At 42.4% G+C, this 16,555-nt stretch overlaps 1 protein-coding gene across 5 annotated transcripts; it reads right to left on the minus strand.

Moving 5' to 3' along the window:
* Positions 1 to 813: 813 nt before the first annotated feature.
* Positions 814 to 8,588, minus strand: LOC133162353 (tubby-related protein 1-like). 5 transcript variants are annotated; one of them, XM_061291484.1, is made up of 13 exons: positions 8,473 to 8,588; positions 7,136 to 7,265; positions 6,953 to 7,051; positions 6,757 to 6,888; positions 4,891 to 5,010; positions 4,641 to 4,778; positions 4,477 to 4,562; positions 3,833 to 3,994; positions 3,410 to 3,522; positions 3,106 to 3,214; positions 2,931 to 3,029; positions 2,558 to 2,729; positions 814 to 2,432 (listed from the first exon to the last, which is right to left on the minus strand). In XM_061291484.1, the coding sequence occupies exons 1-13, from the start codon at positions 8,485 to 8,487 to the stop codon at positions 2,299 to 2,301; spliced, it is 1,509 nt and encodes a 502-aa protein (XP_061147468.1). In that variant the 5' UTR covers positions 8,488 to 8,588; the 3' UTR covers positions 814 to 2,298. The 5 variants fall into 5 exon arrangements, with proteins under 5 accessions (XP_061147468.1, XP_061147466.1, XP_061147467.1 ...); XM_061291482.1 differs by having other exon boundaries at positions 3,833 to 3,997; XM_061291483.1 differs by having other exon boundaries at positions 3,833 to 3,997; positions 4,891 to 5,007; positions 6,757 to 6,891.
* Positions 8,589 to 16,555: the final 7,967 nt, after the last annotated feature.

A 16,555-nucleotide genomic window follows, 5' to 3' on the forward strand; every position in this document is an offset into this window, starting at 1 on the left:
TTTGGTATATTCTATTTTCATAATCATTGAACGTTTCCACCGTGTCATTATGGGGTAATAAACTGTGTGATGTTTTCAGTGACATTATGACCAGCATTTTTCCTTTCTTCAATGGAGGCTGAAATAATGGATTGGAAAAAAAAATGTAATTGTTTGTCATTTTCAAGAAACCTAACTTGTCCACTCTGTCTTAATGAAATGTTGATCACAAGTAAAAAACAAAACAAGAAAAGTGGAAACATGAAGGATATCGTTGTTAAACAGTGCACAGTCAGCTTGTAAATCCTCCACGGTATTAAACGGAGGTCCACTATGTGCTCATTAAATGCTGACATTATCCTCAAATGTCCACTCTGTTCAGCAAGATCTCTGCCCCCCTGTCCATATCTACACCAGGATTCATTCCTCATGAGGGTACCATGTGTTTTTTCCAAGACGAAATGTAACTAGCTGTTGTAAAGTGATTTTCAAATGATTAAATAATACTTGCAAGTGACAGAACTTTTGAATTTATTTAGACAATAATATTGATTCATGTTTTTGATTATTTGATTGTGTGCCTGTGTGCGTGCGCTTACGTGCATTCGCGCGCGTATGCGTGTGTGTGCGTGCGTGCGTGCATGTGTTTGCATGCACGCGAATTTGCATTATATTTCCATCTGGTGGCCAAAGTGTGCAGACCAGTGGTAGTCACAAAATCATGCCGCATAAACTATCTTTAAAATATATTAATTATTTCATTGAGGCCATTTTATCATGACAAACAGGACTATGTTCACAAAACAAGCGGTGTGCATATGTGAATGTTCACATATGATTATATGATATGTCGTTTTATGGGGCATTGAACGCTTTAAGGGCATTTCCATTCATTTTAATGCGGAAAGATAGAAGTGTATTGAGAGGCTACTTGTTAAAAAGCAAAATAATAACAACAGGCAACCTCGAATTTATTTTGGTTTTGAAGTGAAATGATTTCAACTCAATGGGCCCTATTTTGTTTGACTGGCTGATTCCCCCAACGTAGCTGACAGACAGAAGCATCATAAATGTCAAGCTCTAGTTTAGGGTGTTTGTGATTTCGGCTGACCATGATACACCTGGATAGGCAAAAGCATTTCTGAAGGAATCATTTGCTCACAGTCTGGAGAGTAAAAAAAAAAAAGTATCGATGACCTGATGAACTTCTAAAAGAGGGAAAATTGTTGTGAGTGTCCTTTTGCGAGTGTCCATCCAGAAAAGGCGCCAGCTTTAAGCCTACATTTTACTTGCGAGTTTAGACAACTGCCTGAGCAGGTTGAGGCAGAATTCACACCTCTATCTCTCAGAGCTGTCACCTCAAACAGGTTTTTCATTGGAAGCACAGCTTTGGGGCGACTCCAACCTGTCAGATCAACTGGAAGCCGGCGGCTTTACTCAAAAGAAAGCTGTAAAACTTCATATACTAAATCTAACACGTCAACAAAGCCTGCTGGGCATGGCCCCAGTGAAGGAGTGCTCCTTGTTTGGGTGTGCACATCCCCATTTAAAGTCATTATCGTCATGGCAACACTGATAAAACTGTACATGTGACGCAAGTGGAGGACATTGATTGGTCTTACTTTATTTTGGTTATATTTATTTGATTTATTACATAACATCTTCATGGAGTGGTGATTCCAAATCACTGTGCCAATTTCATTTAAAAGGAAGATTCTTACAAAAAGTGCTTCTTTCATCTTCCATACGAGCGATGTAGCGTGACAGAAACAGATTTCACACTAAGTCTATTTTTGAGTAGTTAGTTTAAGCTGTTTGGAGGTTTTCCGATATAAAATAAGCGCCTTGTCTCACCATTTGGGAAAGACTGTCACGTCGAAATGCCAGAAAATACTTTGTTCAGTCAGACACCAACAGCTATACCCAAAGAAGGAAGGAAGTCGAAGAAAAACAATCGAAAGAAATATAAACAAACCTTGATTACAGTTTGGATAGTTTCAAAAGGAGAAGTAAAATGTAGCTAATGTGCTTGCACAAGTGTGCACACCCTCTTGTCAATGGGATGTCACCCACCAACTTTTGAAGTGCCTCTTCTTCACCTCCAATTAAGTTCTAATCTTTTAGTGGGATTATCCTGGCATTAGAACAGGGGTGTGTAGACTTTTTATATACACTGTAGCTCCAGATTCCTACGGGATGGGAATATTTGTACTAGTCGACATATTCCAGTTGATTTTTTTTATTATCAGTTTTTGGGGGGGCATCCATTTTGACGAAGGCCTGGCTTGGTTTGAAATCGCACGGGGCAACAAATGGAACTCATTCACAGGCGATTTTCCCATCGAAGCTCGATAGCGCAATGGCAAAGGCCTGCACTGCGCACATGGGGTACTTGTAGTCCAGTGTGAAAATATCGTCGGCTATCCGGCCAAACTGCATCACAATGTAGTCCACTGAAAGACAAGATACACATTCAAAGTTAGGTGGAGGCAGTGGGCCCGATTTGGAATGGAAGTGGTCAATTGATAGACGAGTAGCAATTTGAATAACACCATTTTTGTAGCCCATTTGGACTCACAATCTTTGCTGTGGACAATCTGGAAGTTTTTGATGGAAGCCTGAGTGACCCTGCCGTTGAAGTTGAGCACATGTGATGACGATTCCTCGTTCCACACAGGCGTCTTATTGTGAAGATGAATCAAATTCTCCATCCTTCTATTCTGGTGTCGTATCAACAGGCCGTCATAGTCCTGAGAAAATGCGTGGAATCATACGTACGTCATTAGCCAAGGGTGGCTTGTCACTGATAACAGTATTGCTTAGGTGCCATCTTGGGGAGTCTATTGCTCAATTTAAAATCTTCCGCCTGAGAGGACCCCGCCTTTATTGATGGCTTTGTTCACGCCGTCTAGTCTTTTGCTAGAAGTAGTCAATATGCAGCTCACACTCACGTTTCTGGGTCGGAGAGGCACCCGCTCATTGTCTTTGTCCATGCCTGGAATGATGACCGACATCCTTCTGGGCCCTTTCATTCCCAAAACATTTGTCTCCTGATTTACGTCAGTAGAGATTTGAATTTCAGCATGACAGCATGTGGAGCTTTTTGGAAAATATGCCGTGACTTACGTAGATGATGGCCGCTAATTCCTGTCGTGCGTTAGACAAGTCCGGAAGGGCTCTTTCTGGATTCAAAGCATTGTCAAAGACAGTAAACTTGGTGCCCATTAAATTTGACCTGGAAAACAAGTGGGAAAAAAAAATACAGATTGAATCAATGAATCAGGATTTTGTGCTGGATTTCAACTACAGGATGGAAGAATCCAGTGGCAACCTGAGAAGCTCAACAATTCCAAATATTGATACTTTGAGCACCATTTTTGTTGCCAGAGGTTATTAGTAGCTATGCGTTAAGTAAATGCAGCCTTGGTACCTCAGCTTTCCTATGAAGTTATCACCACCTCTTGACAAATCGGTGGCGTCAATGGAGATGAGATAATTGGAGGTTGCGCTTTTCTTTCTCTTCCTGCCAGCCAACAGAAACGTCTACAAGGAAATGGCAACTATAAGTAATATAATCGGTTGAAAAACTTGCATACATTCTTTTTACGTTCCAGGACTTGCTTTCTCCAAATAAATAGAATTATGATGTGTACAAAATGTTTGCGAGAATTCTTTTTCTTTGGAGGGGTACAGGTAAAAAAAAAAAAAAAACTCCTACTGGTGAACTGAGTTGAGGAGCTTCATTTTGACAAAATGAGTGCTTTGCTGCCATCTTGTGGCTCTTACAGAATCATATGATAAAGCTTTCGCTAATATGGCTTGAATATACGTGGGTATCAATACTCCAACAGACCTTCTTGTCATTGTCAAGATGAAGGTAGTAGAGAGGATACATGCTCTTATCCATCCCCCGCTGGTCTCGAGTCACTCTGCATTTGACGGTCACGCCTTGAGGCGCCGGATCCATCACAAACGTTTCCAAGTTGTCAAACTCAATCTCAGGTGATGGCGCTCTCTCCTGTGCACAAAGGATTCTTCATTATTGTGGGCTCGAAGCCAAAGCAGAATGGAACATGAAAAGCTCCCCCAGGATGTGTTCAATTCTCCGCTGCTGCCCAATTTAGTCGCGCTCATTTGGAGTGGTCCCCTTTAACCCATTCACTGCCAGACCAGTTAAAATACATCTTGGACTGTTGAGAGAATTTGTCTACCAGCTTTACATTTGATTATTATTATTTTTTTAATATATCTTGGTCATTTAAGAGAGATGATAGATTTAGATCTTTTTTTTTACATTAGATTTAGAGTTTTTGTTTACAGCGCTACCTTTGGGCACATTTCAATATATCGCCCACTGTACAAGTGGTGCACAATATTGCGTATCGTTTTGATATTTCCTTTCTGACCCACTCCGAGTGTGAACACAACCTTGATTGGAGTACACGCAAAATGGAAATCTGTATATGTGTGGAGGCCACTTTGGCATCTTGCTGATACCTTCTTCTTCTTCTTGCCTTTGGCCTTCTTCTTTTTGGACTTTTCTTCTTTTTCAGACTCGGAATCATCACTGTCTTCTGCCTTTGCTGAAACCAAATCAACGCATTTTTGAATGAGTTCCAGTGTTTGAAAAGGTGAAGTACATAAACCAGCGGCGAGCTTGCCTTTCTTTTTCGTCTTCTTTTCTTTGTCTTTGTCTCCTGAGGTTTGGAACAAAGATGTCGTAGAGCCGGCAGCAGACTTCTTTTTGGACTTTGTCGACTTGATCTCCTCCTCGCTGTCGTCACTTTCCGATTTGCCGGCTGCAATTAAGGATACAAATTAGGGTAAATGACGCTTCAATCTTTTATTCCAGCCAGCAAACTGAACCGCTGTCAATCACAGGAAAACACCGGGCGTGTTTTGGGGAATCACCTTTCTTTTTGCTCTTGGAGTCTTTGTCGTTGTTTATCTGAAACAAGGATGCTGGTTCCTTCTTTTTGTCCTTCTCTTTTGACTTTGGCTTCTTCTCCTTGCCATCGCAATCCTTGTCTTCTGAGGAAACAAAGGAAAAAAAACACGCATGTACTTTTTCAATCAATTCTTTTGATTGCCATTTATAGATTCAGTTCGATTCTCTGCCAAATCAGGACATAAAGCACATTATGGCAATACACTCATTAACATTTTATTGTAAAGACACACTAGCGGAGTTGCTTTTAAATGACTATTAATAAAAACATCAATGAAATATTAAATTAAAATGAATAATAATTGTTTCGAAATATAGAAAATGACAGCGGATGTAGTGTGCACATGTGCGTGTGTGTTTTCATCAGAGTTCAAAACGCTGACTGAGGATCTTAAAATCCTGGATGAGTTTTAACAATATCGGTTAACAAAGATGAAGACAGATTTGGAGAATGAATTACATTTGAGCATGTGATCCTGCTTTCTTTCCAGGTTCCCCCCCCCCCCCCCCCCCCCCCCCCTGTAAGAGTACTTCAGCAGGAGTCGCTCACATCTGTCAAAGGAGTTAACGTCCGGTCCTTTCCCTCTCCAGCGAAAACGTTTAAGAGGCAAAAAAAGAGCTGACGAAGCGCTTTGTCAACATCTGATAGAATTGACCGATTATTATTGATGGTGAGCAGATGTTCACGAGGTAAAACCGCGATGACACGTTTCATTTCTCGGACTCATGAATGAACGCCACTTTGAAGTATTCGTACATTAATGGGGGGGGGGGGGGGGGGGGGGGGGGATGGGTTAATAACATGACAGCTATGTGAAACTCCTACGATGGTTTGCAGACAAAAAAAACAAAACTGCCTTCCAACTGTTCTTAGTTTTGGACCCCTAGGACTAAGCCAACAATATAGACAGTGAACACACCCAACAAATCCATTTGCAATCCGTCGCTAGGTCGATTTTTTTTGCTTTGTGGTGCGAGTCAAGATTAGCCTAACAAGCTTAGGAGACGCCACCGGCGGCATGGAGCAACGAAAGAAACGACCGTGATGCCTTTCCAGCCGTTTATTGACACAATGAACATGCATGTAGAAGCTGCTGTCAGCCATTGCTCACACCAAGACTCTCACGCTCATATGTTCACAGTGTCAGTTGAGACATGGATCATCTTTTTTTTTCTACCTTCAACAAATAACCTGCCATGCCTTACGCTAGTGTGAAGGCAGATCTATCTCCCTGTATACATTAATGACAGAAGAACCCGAACCCCTTCCCATTCTTGTTTTGTGGGTTTGCACCTCCCTGATCCTGCAGATGTGTTTGTATCTTAAAACATTGCGCATGATTCAAGTTTATTTTTGTGTGTCGCATGACCGGGCAAGTATCAACAAGGTGGCGCAAATCCCACGCAAACTTTTCAACTTTGCAGCATCCCGCACACGGGGCAGCTGCTCGAGAGGATATTTGCGCCACCTAGTGGCTACCTGCCGCAATGTATTGATAACCTCTCAGGCAGGGCAGGTGTGTTGTAGTGAGGCTGCCCCTAAAACAGTCTGGATTGGTGCCCTTGAGGACCGGACTTGGTGAGCCCTGCTCTAGGGTTCTGCTGCATTTCTAGTGTCACAAAGTGTGTCTCCTCAGCCCTAGATGTGCAGAATTACAGAGATTGTAATCAGTGAAAAGATTTCCAATCCATTCTCCGCAATCTGGCCAGCAGCATGTTATTTGCGTTTTTGCCCATTTGTGGCTTCCCGCCCATTATTGTTACACAATCAAATCCTATTAACAAGATGTCAGATGTGAGGTCACGTTAAGGACGATTTCGACGGGTACCTTTTGATTTGGATTTTTTTTCTTTGGTGGCACTTGGGGACGGTGAGCTGTCTTTGGCTGTTTTCTTCTTGGTTTTCTTTTTTGGGGTGTCTTCCTCCTCCTCCTCCTCGTCGTCGTCGTCTGTGACTGATCCTGCTGATTTTGTTCAGACAAATTGTTGGGCTACAACGCACGTTCAAAGCTACAAGTGCCTCACCTTTCTTCTTCTTCTTTGGGGCACTTTTGGCTTTCTTTTTTGTCTCTTTGTCTGGTTCCTTATTCTTGTCCAGCTTTTTCTTCTTCACCTTTTTGTCATCTGCAACGATGTCATCAGTGAAAGGATTAAACTGATCAATAGGCATTTCCCATTCACCCAAAAAAAGGATTTATATTTCTATACTTTGCAAGACGCAATTCTCCTCAGAAGCCTCCTCATTCTTTTTTTTCTTGATTTTCTTGATCTTGGTCTCGCTGCCGTTCAGCTTGGCCTCGCTTGTGCTGTTGGCCTCCTCCTTCTTCTTCTTCGGCTTCTTTTAAATCCGATTTTTCTGTCGTACAGGTATAAAAAGAGATATTCAAAAACAAGACATCGCAGATAACACAAGCCTCACAAAATCTCCTCCTACAAAACAATTTGTAAAAAATAGAAATGGAAAACAGATTCATAAAGAAATGCTTTGTAATAAAATATAGTAACTCATTATTTCAAAATGAATACACAAAATAATTACCACTGTAATCATGATTCAAAAAATAGGTATGAAAGTAGCACATGTATTTGTAGCAGCAACTCACCAATAAAACAACCAGACCAGGGAATGCAACGGGGAGGGGGGGGAGGGAAAAAAAAAAAAAAAAAGAGTTACATTATCAACACCACAAGTCGTGATTGTGATTATATGGTCACCACCGATTGACAGGAGAAGCTGTCTTTGTATCCTAACGCAGTCCTCAGAAATCAGCGTGGAAAGTGAATCATGTAGCGATGACTTGGACTGGTTTTACACTCAATCACAATGCAAGTAGATCATTGGTTGGCTTCACACTCCACAACGTTATGAAGCAAAGATCTCCACGGTGAGAAACCACGCATCACAGTAAAGGAGGTCAGTAGAGAGGGAGACAGTGGATCTAATCTTGTTAGATGAGGAGACATCCTGCATAGACGTGCCAGGCTTATGCCATTCCTAGTGCAATCCAACACTTATTCACTTGATGTAACCAAATTAAAAAGTAAACATGCCAGTTCCTTCAGCAGTGAATGAGAAGAGTATCATGGGAAACTTCTTTCAGCTGGGAGAAGTGGGTATTAAAAGTCTGCACACCCACGTAGCTGTGTTCAGAATTGACCAATCATATTCAAGTTCAAATTAAATGAGAGTCATGCACCCACAACCATTCACAATTCCTCTAGTTAAACTCAAAGTTTGAATATTCTAGTGGTCTTGCACCAACTGCTATTTCAAACTATTCATAATCTTCTCACTTTGACCGTTTTTAGTTTTATTTTTTTACTTATTGTCACGGAATAAATAATCAATACACTGATTAAAAAAGCATTAAAATACACAAATAAGATCCGTAGCCGCCCACCAAATCCAGAATACTTCTCATCCTTCACATGTAGGTGGTGACCTTTGTGTTCTGCATCACAGCCAGAAAGTCATTAAAAAGAATCTCCATTTTCTATGGATGGACAGAGAAACTGTTGATTTGCAGTCTAAAACGCCCCTTTACCTTTTCGGCAGACATGTTGCGGCAACCTCTGACAGCTTCTCGGTAGACGTTAGATAATACAAAAGAGTTTCCTCGGATGAAATACCGAAAGAGCGACAACAGGCCTTGCCTCAGCGCCTCTCCAGAAAGTTGTTAATAGGATTTATGTGTGAAGCCATCTGCTGTGTAGAAACACGTCAACGGGTTAGACCAAACAGGCCCAACAGCGGGGAGGATGAACCAAGGGAGGAGACCATTTTGTTTTTGTAACGGGTTGCACGTCAACCTCACAGTTCAGAGGTTTTGCCTTGGAATCCAAAATCATGGATGAAGACTCTCCATTGTCCTCAAGTGTAAATCTATTTTACCCATATGAGAACTAGCATGATAGAAATACTTGGATGGTTGTTTGTTTGGCCAAGAACTGGATGCCGACTAACCGAGGATGAGCCGATACTATGCAATGAAAATGCAGCACAAGTGAAAAATGAATTACCTTAGTGGACACTTGTCGGGATGACACATGACTTTCCTCTTCCGGGTGACTATTGGATGGATTTCAAAAAGGTTAGTGTACAAATCAATCATTTATGTCCAAATCAATCAGTCAAGCAAGCAATACATGGAAAAATAATCTTGCATAAATCATCAGTTTCCTTTGTTCATGAATGAAATGACTAGTTCATGATCAACAATTTTTTTTCATTTTGAACACAGAGGTGTTAGTCATGTGATCTCCGATTGAGCAGGTCATTATGTCAAACTGGAGCAGTTTGTGTAAATGGCTTTGCGTGGCAGCGTCCGGAAGAGCTTTCCCTTTGCTCTTGATTGGTTTAACACCACTTGGCACATTCTGTTGGAAAGTGCTGTGATGTCATTGATTGAGAATTAAAGGTCAAATAGGCTCATGTGGAAAATAAAAAGGTTCTTTTGATCCCATGCTGGATATGCAACTTTTATTCTTTGGCCTCCTCCTGACAGAGGCCAATCGAGATGAAATTTGTGTGTCTTTTGAAAACTTCAATTCTGTCTGAGTGAGGAAAACAAATCATCAAATGATATTTAGCACGGCAGTTTTTTAATGGGAACATACCTGTCATGGGTCCAGGCCTGTCTCGCCGTGGGACGCTGGATCGACATGGTGGAAGGAGCCAAAATGGACACCCGTAAAGAAGCTCCACCAAAAACATGCACACCGACTCACATAACCTGGCTTTTAAGAGCATCATCCCTCGCCCCCCCCTGTCCCTTCAGTCTGGATTACATTAATCAGCCACTCGCCATCTGAGAGCATTAGTAGTGGTTGCAATATGGGAGGAAAACGAAATAAAATGGTTGTTTTGTGAGGCATGTTGAGTAGTTGAGACACAAGGGAGCACTGTTGAGACACTTAACCCGTGCTACCACACTTGGATGTAGTAGGCCAAGCGCTGCTGCCAAAAATGGAAAGCATTAACATTTAGAACATTATTTAACTTTAACATTTATATATGGGCATTATATAGACCAGGGGTCACCAAGTCCAGTCCTTAAGGGCTCGCTCCTACCCAGCCTGTTTTAGGTGGCGCCCTACTACAACACACCTGATTCAAATGATGGTCAGCTCATCAGCAAGCTCTATTAAAGCCTGATCACAATCCGGACTGTGTGTTGTGGTGGGGATCAAACCTGAAAAGCTGCCATCTGCTGTTCCCACCCAGCCCCCTCACTTACTGCCGCATCTTTCTTGTCCAGTGTCAAACAATCAATGCTACTTCTCTGACTTGTAAAAAAAAAAAAAAGAGAAGGTAAATTGGAGTCCTTTGTCCACTAAGCGCTGCTGTAGTCCAAGAGACAACATTTTTAGACAGGAAGTAGGTGAGAAAAAATTAGGAGGGTGCATAGAGTTCAAGAACTGCAATTTAATGCTCTTGCAGATGATTCATCGTTTTCTTGTATTGTGTGTGTGTGTGGGGGGCAACAAAAGAGGCAGGGCAAGGGCCCCGAGATCTTAAGAAACCACAAGAACCACACATCAGTTTGAAATCAGGTCAGCGAAAAATGACTTAGTTAGGTCAGAAAGTATTACCTGGCTCACACTGTATGTTTGCGGTGAATTATCAACTCACTGACGATGAAGACAAACAATAAATGCGCAACAGGAAGTATCCATGTTTGCTGAATATACCCAAAGAGGAGCTTTGTTTAAACGGGAAACATGCCCAGGCAGCAGAGCGTTGCTAGACAAGACACAACAAGAAAATCATTTCTGGCTGCTAAATGCCAGATTATATAGTACTGTGACTACTCACATACTTGGCAAATGTTTGTTTTTTTTTTGTAATTATTTGTATTATTTATGCAATACATTTATTTAGATAACACTTTCACAACAGCATTACGTTACAAAGCGCAATGGGTGTTTTGTTTACCGTAAATTCCGGACTATAAACCGCGACTTCATTCCAAAATTTGGAACCCTGCGGTTTATAGTCAGGTGCGGCTTATATAAGGATTTTTTTTTTTCGTGATTTTTGTGATGACTTGATCACTTTTATACACTGCGGTATCTTGAAGAAAAAAACAACAACAAATATACTATTTTGAAACACTACTATGGCTGCTGCTTATTCTGGCTGTGTTGCTTGTGACTATTATGAGCTTTAGTAGGAATGCACGCTAGGTGACCTCTGCGTCAAAGGGCTCTAAACCCTTTGTGACAGGCAATGTTTAGAAAGACATGTTAAAGTATGTTATTAAAATTTTAAAAAGGCTTTCTGTGAACGGTCTTTCTTTGTAAAAAAAACGCGTGTGCACGTGCGGTTTATAGTCCGGTGCGGCTTATATAAGAAAAAAACTAAAATATCCCCCAATTTTAGCTGGTGCGGCTTATAGTCCGGTGCGGTTTATAGTCCGGAATTTACGGTAATTGCTATTTTCATGGTTTATGCAATACCTTTATTTCTATAGTGCTGTCACAACAGCTGTTTTTGTAACAAAGCGCAATGGGTGTTTTTTTTTTTAATTATTATTTTTATTATTTATACAGTAGCTTCATTTCTATAGCGCTTTGACAACGGCTTTTGCTGTTACAAAGCGCAAGAGGTGCTTCGCGAAACCAATCTACCTACGCGTGTCAGATCCGCTGATGACTGTGGTTTCACAACCCCCCCCAAAATAAAGCCTGACAAGTGGGAACTCAACACGCCAGCGTGCGAATTTCACTCTGCAAAGTTCCTGCTTCTGCATAAAGTTGTTTTTGAGCATCACTTGCAGATGTTCTCTCGTGTTTCTGTTCGTCTCATCTGATCTTCAGTGGACCATCAGGGTTGGCTTAGCAAAAGTTTCCCTTTGATGCTCCAGCAAAAAACTGCGTCTCAAACGTAGGGAACCAGCATGTTAGCGACGCGACTGTTTCTCGTTTTCCAAACAATAGCGATAGCGTTCGGTTGGATTCAAGCATATTCTGAGCATACGGCATGCTTTGCTTGCCCTTGTTGACCACTTTCTGTGAAGAACAAACGTAACAAGAAAGTGTTATCACTTGTCCTTTTGTATGTTTGTCATGTGCAATCTACCCAAATATTTGCAATGTTGTTTCACTAAAGCAAAAACCTTTAAGTGTGCTAATTTGCTAAATGGTTTGATCCATTGTTTTGTTGAAAGTAGCAGATCCCATTTGATTTTGTCTTAAAGGCAGACCACACAATGGATTGTGTTCCCACTTTTTCGATTCCCACTTCCGTTCAAACATTCACCGACTGGAGCAGAACCGATGCGGCTTGCAAATTCTCAACCATAGTCGTCATGGTGACGGAAATCTGGCCTTGCAAAACAGTGTGTCGTTTGCATGAGGCGGGATCACACCCCGAGCAAATTTGCTTGAAAGTGGCTCTGGATCCTTCCTTCCTCTAGATCATCATGTTTGGAGTGGAGAAACTAAGCATGGTTGTTGTCCCCTTGGTGGTTTAATCTCACAATTCATGATCAGGCAAGCACTCCAGAAGTATTTTGACATAAAATGCCAATTTGCATGTCATGGCCTCTTTAAGGCAACCTCTAAAGAATTTGTTTGTCCCCATTGAAGACTCCACGCACGGCCCACCTTTGCCCAATAATCCGCGGCTGTCGTAAAATTGCTAACCAACCGGCTGCTGCAAAACAAAAGCTGGGCGGCTCGACAACGAGGCCCCGAGAGCAGACGCAAAAGTGACCCCGGCCAGGAAGCTGAGCTTTCAACGTGGACTTCCTTTTACTGCCGACGCGCTGTCTCTCCAGAGTGAGTCGTCACTTCCCGGCGTCCCCAAGAGAGGGAAAGAAAAAGTCGTGGAGAGTAAGAGAGAGAGCGAGAGAGCTGCCTCGTCACCCCTGTTTCTCCTAAATAAGCAGTGATCTGTTGAACCGCTGCCAACGGAGGCTGGCCCAAACCTTTGCAGTGCAACTTTTACAAGCCGAGCCGTCGGCAGCAGGAAGGCAAAAGGACCCAGAGACCCGACTTGCATGAGAGGGGGGGGGGGGGGGATTTTTCTCCTCTACTTTTCTCCTCTTCTATTTGCCGTCTCCTCTTCTTTTTGCCGTCAATTGTTTGAGGATGACGGGAGGATTCTTCTCATGCTGACGTCACGGAGAGAGCTGTCTTGGATATCGCCTGTCACATTGTGGACACACTTCCAATGAAAAAGAAGTCTTCAAAGGTTTTCTCTTTCAACGCCCCTCTTTGCGTTCCACTTGTTTCTTCGCCGTACCGTCACGGACCTCCTTGTTGACTGTAAATGGTGGAGGATTAAAAGGTTCACCGTTGTCCTCACTTGACTCTGTTGGCAAATCTCAGACGAAAAAAAAGCTCCCAGGCAGGTGCAGGACGACTAAAAGGACGAGCAGCCAAGAATGGGATCCTCCAGGCATGGACGACCTGGGAATGATGCCAAGTGCTGACAAAAGGCTTAGCGAGGAACAAGTCGTTTGCAGCCATACACGTCGGCAAACCGTTTGGACGGTTTCATCCGGAACGGCGTCAAACCTGGTTGGCGTCGCTTCCAGCCCGCCTGTAAGTAGTCACTTTGGATTCTTTTAAGCTGCTTTTCCTCGTCTTGCTCTATCCTATAATCCCGCAAAGAAACGAGACGTCTTTGTGAGGACACCAGGGCCCTAAGCCGAGACCCCTTTTGAAGTGGCTCACTGGTTCGCTCGGGGATGGCATCCGCCCGCCATGGGGGTACAATGTGAGCCGTGCCGTGACACTTTCCGACTTTTTTCTTCCTGGAAGGGGCGAGAAGGAAAAGAGAAGAAGAAGAAGATGGTTTGCTCACTTTTCTCATCTTCCATTCCTTCCCGCCTATTTTAAGGTCTGCGACGACGTGGCCTCATTTGCCTAATGCTCACCTGCAGGCATTTGATATTTTCACTTTTATCCACATTTCAACATTCCTCAGCACATGACATTGTATCCAAATTGATAGAGAGCATTATTTGTAGCTGGGGAGCTTTGGAAGGCACACCATCAAAGCTGAAACAGTGGCTTTATTTACTACGTGGAAATGGTCATTAGATGAAGTTTTGCCACTGAGTATGACGACTACATTAGCAGAGCTTGCGGTGCCTTCGACTAGATTAACAACATGCCCAATTCAAATGGAATGCCTCTTTCAAGTGTCACGTATGCTTGTGTTTACATTCATCAAACAAGCCACCACACTTTATGTAATGTAGTATAAGTCGCCCCCCCCTCCCAAACTATGAAAAAAACCCGCGACTTATAGTCCGAAAATTATGGTATTTGTGTTTGAGCAGACGGGAATATTTCAAGCCGGTATTGACGTATGTTCCATCTGCTCATTTACACTGCTCCCACATTTGGCAAATACACGAGATGTATCACAGTTGGAAAGGCCTGATTTCACTCGAGGTATTTTTTTTTTCTATTTACACTGCCGTGACCTACATCCAAAAGTTGTTTGTTCCTTCATGTGTCACTTGAACCATCATTTTTGTCATGCATTCCAAAACAAATACATCCAAACTAATATTAATAAATAATCCAAGATGCTAGTTTAGACGGGAGGTGACATTGGCCATAAATTACTTAATATTTTATATGAATTTCTCTGGTCATTTGCAAAATGTAAAATATTAGTTCTGTAGATCTATTTCTTTTTTGGGGTTTTCATTGTACGCTATTGTAGGTTTATAATCTCTGTGTAATCTCATTAGTATTATAAATAAAATAATAATAATAAAAGTAGGTGTCATCAAAGCACATTTTGGCATTTTCAGAAAACCACCTATAGCAAACAAATTGACGTTCGTACAGTCTTGGGCTGCTTAAATTGTTCTTGTTTATGTATTTTTGTCATCTTAAACCATCGCAACCAAAATACAGCCTTGATTGGTTATTACAATCATAATGAACTTAATGTGAACAGTTTCTAGCAGTGTACAATACAATGGTTGTGCTTCCAAACCCGCATGAAACTGATCCAGATAGAACCAGAAATCCGGCTTTGCTGCATGAAGAGGCTTGCAAAGCAATGCAAAAGCTTGTGTGTGTGTCTGCAGATCACACACACATGCACGCACCTACACACACACACGCTTTTTTTGTCAATTTGACCCTGGGGTCGGTCCAATTTTTAATTTGGAATCCAGCATTTGCAAGTGTGTACGTTATGCACGGTCAATTTTGTTCTCTCCTCCTGCAATTCCCACATTACTAAGAAGAAACCGTTGGGATCAAAGTCTCCTTTTTGGTTTTTATCAGAAGTCACACGCATAAACACACACTGCTCTTCCTGTTTGTTAGCGCCGCTGAGTTATGGCCTATAAACAGCGTTTGATCAGCCTACTCAGACTCCACACACATTAAACAGTTGCAGCAATGAACCAGCCAATTACCAAATGAAGAAACTGCGTTGGTGGGAAAGGGGGGGGGGGGGGGGGGTGTCAGTGAGTGTGTGTGTGTTTCTATTCCTGTTTGTGTGCTATCCATGTGAAATCGATCTTGAGATTTACATCTGGATGGTCCAGATGTTCCATTACTGTCTGCGCATTTGCCTCAGCAGGTTTCCGGTGAGTCTATCACCACAATTAAATGAAATCCCATAAAACATACTCACTCCTTGTTCTTTTCTCCATGCATTCAAATTCTTTATACACATTTTCACCTCTTAAATGTCCCTCTGGCAATTTCTGCAATTGGCAGCGTGTGCTACAACAAGAATGAGGCAATAGAAGGCAAGGAATTGCTTGCATAGACACAAAAGAGAGAGAGAGGGAGAGAGAGAGAGAGAGAGAGAGAGAGAGAGAGAGAGAGAGAGAGAGAGAGAGAGAGAGAGAGAGAGAGAGAGAGAGAGAGAGAGAGAGAGAGAGAGAGAGAGAGAGAGAGAGAGAGAGAGAGAGAGAGAGAGAGAGAGAGAGAGAGAGAGAGAGAGAGACATTCCGCCAAGAAAATTCACTCCACGACGGCGCTCTTAAAGTTCTGTGGTCGAGCCTGCAGGGAGAAGATGATGATAAGGCTGGGCTCGGTGTTTTCCTGGTTCTCAGGAGGTCGTTTAGTGCCAAGAAAGCGGTATGTTGTCCGCATGCCAAACTGCATGTCAATGAGGCGAAATAAAAGGCGGCAATAAGGCTGCCAGATGCTCCTTGTAATGTCTCAAGCTGAAACTTGTTCGGGGAAAGTCATCATCTGGTCTGCAAAGGTTTATGTCCTACCAAAATGAAGGAGCATCTATATTTCTCAGCATCTGGGACTTTTGATGAATTGCTCAAAGGAAGGCACTGGGGTTGTCTCTTCAGCCTCCACATTCCTTCGTCCTGAAAACCATTTCATTCAATCCACCCAAGAATAACCAAACGTGGACAAGCGGAATAAGAAAATGATAAATAAAGGATTGTTTGTCTATAAGGGCCCCTTGATTGAGTCAGCCCCCCCAACTGAGAACTTCAGAAAGTGGATGAATTGACATCAGGAGGCGAGCAGCTTTGTTTATTTGTCGTCAATCATCCAGCTTTGTTTTTTACCTGAATGAATTCAATGACTCATTGGTGGCGTCCCGCTCTCTCATGACCTTGTGCCGGCCCCTGCGACAAGGAGCACATCCTACCGCCGCCAAAACATTTCGATCCCCGT

The sequence above is a fragment of the Syngnathus typhle genome, linkage group LG11 (genome assembly GCF_033458585.1).
Source record: "Syngnathus typhle isolate RoL2023-S1 ecotype Sweden linkage group LG11, RoL_Styp_1.0, whole genome shotgun sequence".
Lineage (NCBI taxonomy): Eukaryota > Metazoa > Chordata > Actinopteri > Syngnathiformes > Syngnathidae > Syngnathus > Syngnathus typhle.

Coding starts and splice junctions, on each gene's coding strand:
- LOC133162353 (XM_061291480.1), bottom strand. Junction 4,779..4,890: donor CTCCAAGAGCAAAAAGAAAG/GTGATTCCCCAA, acceptor CCTTAATTGCAG/CCGGCAAATCGGAAAGTGAC. Junction 3,215..3,409: donor AACTTCATAGGAAAGCTGAG/GTACCAAGGCTG, acceptor CTTGTTTTCCAG/GTCAAATTTAATGGGCACCA.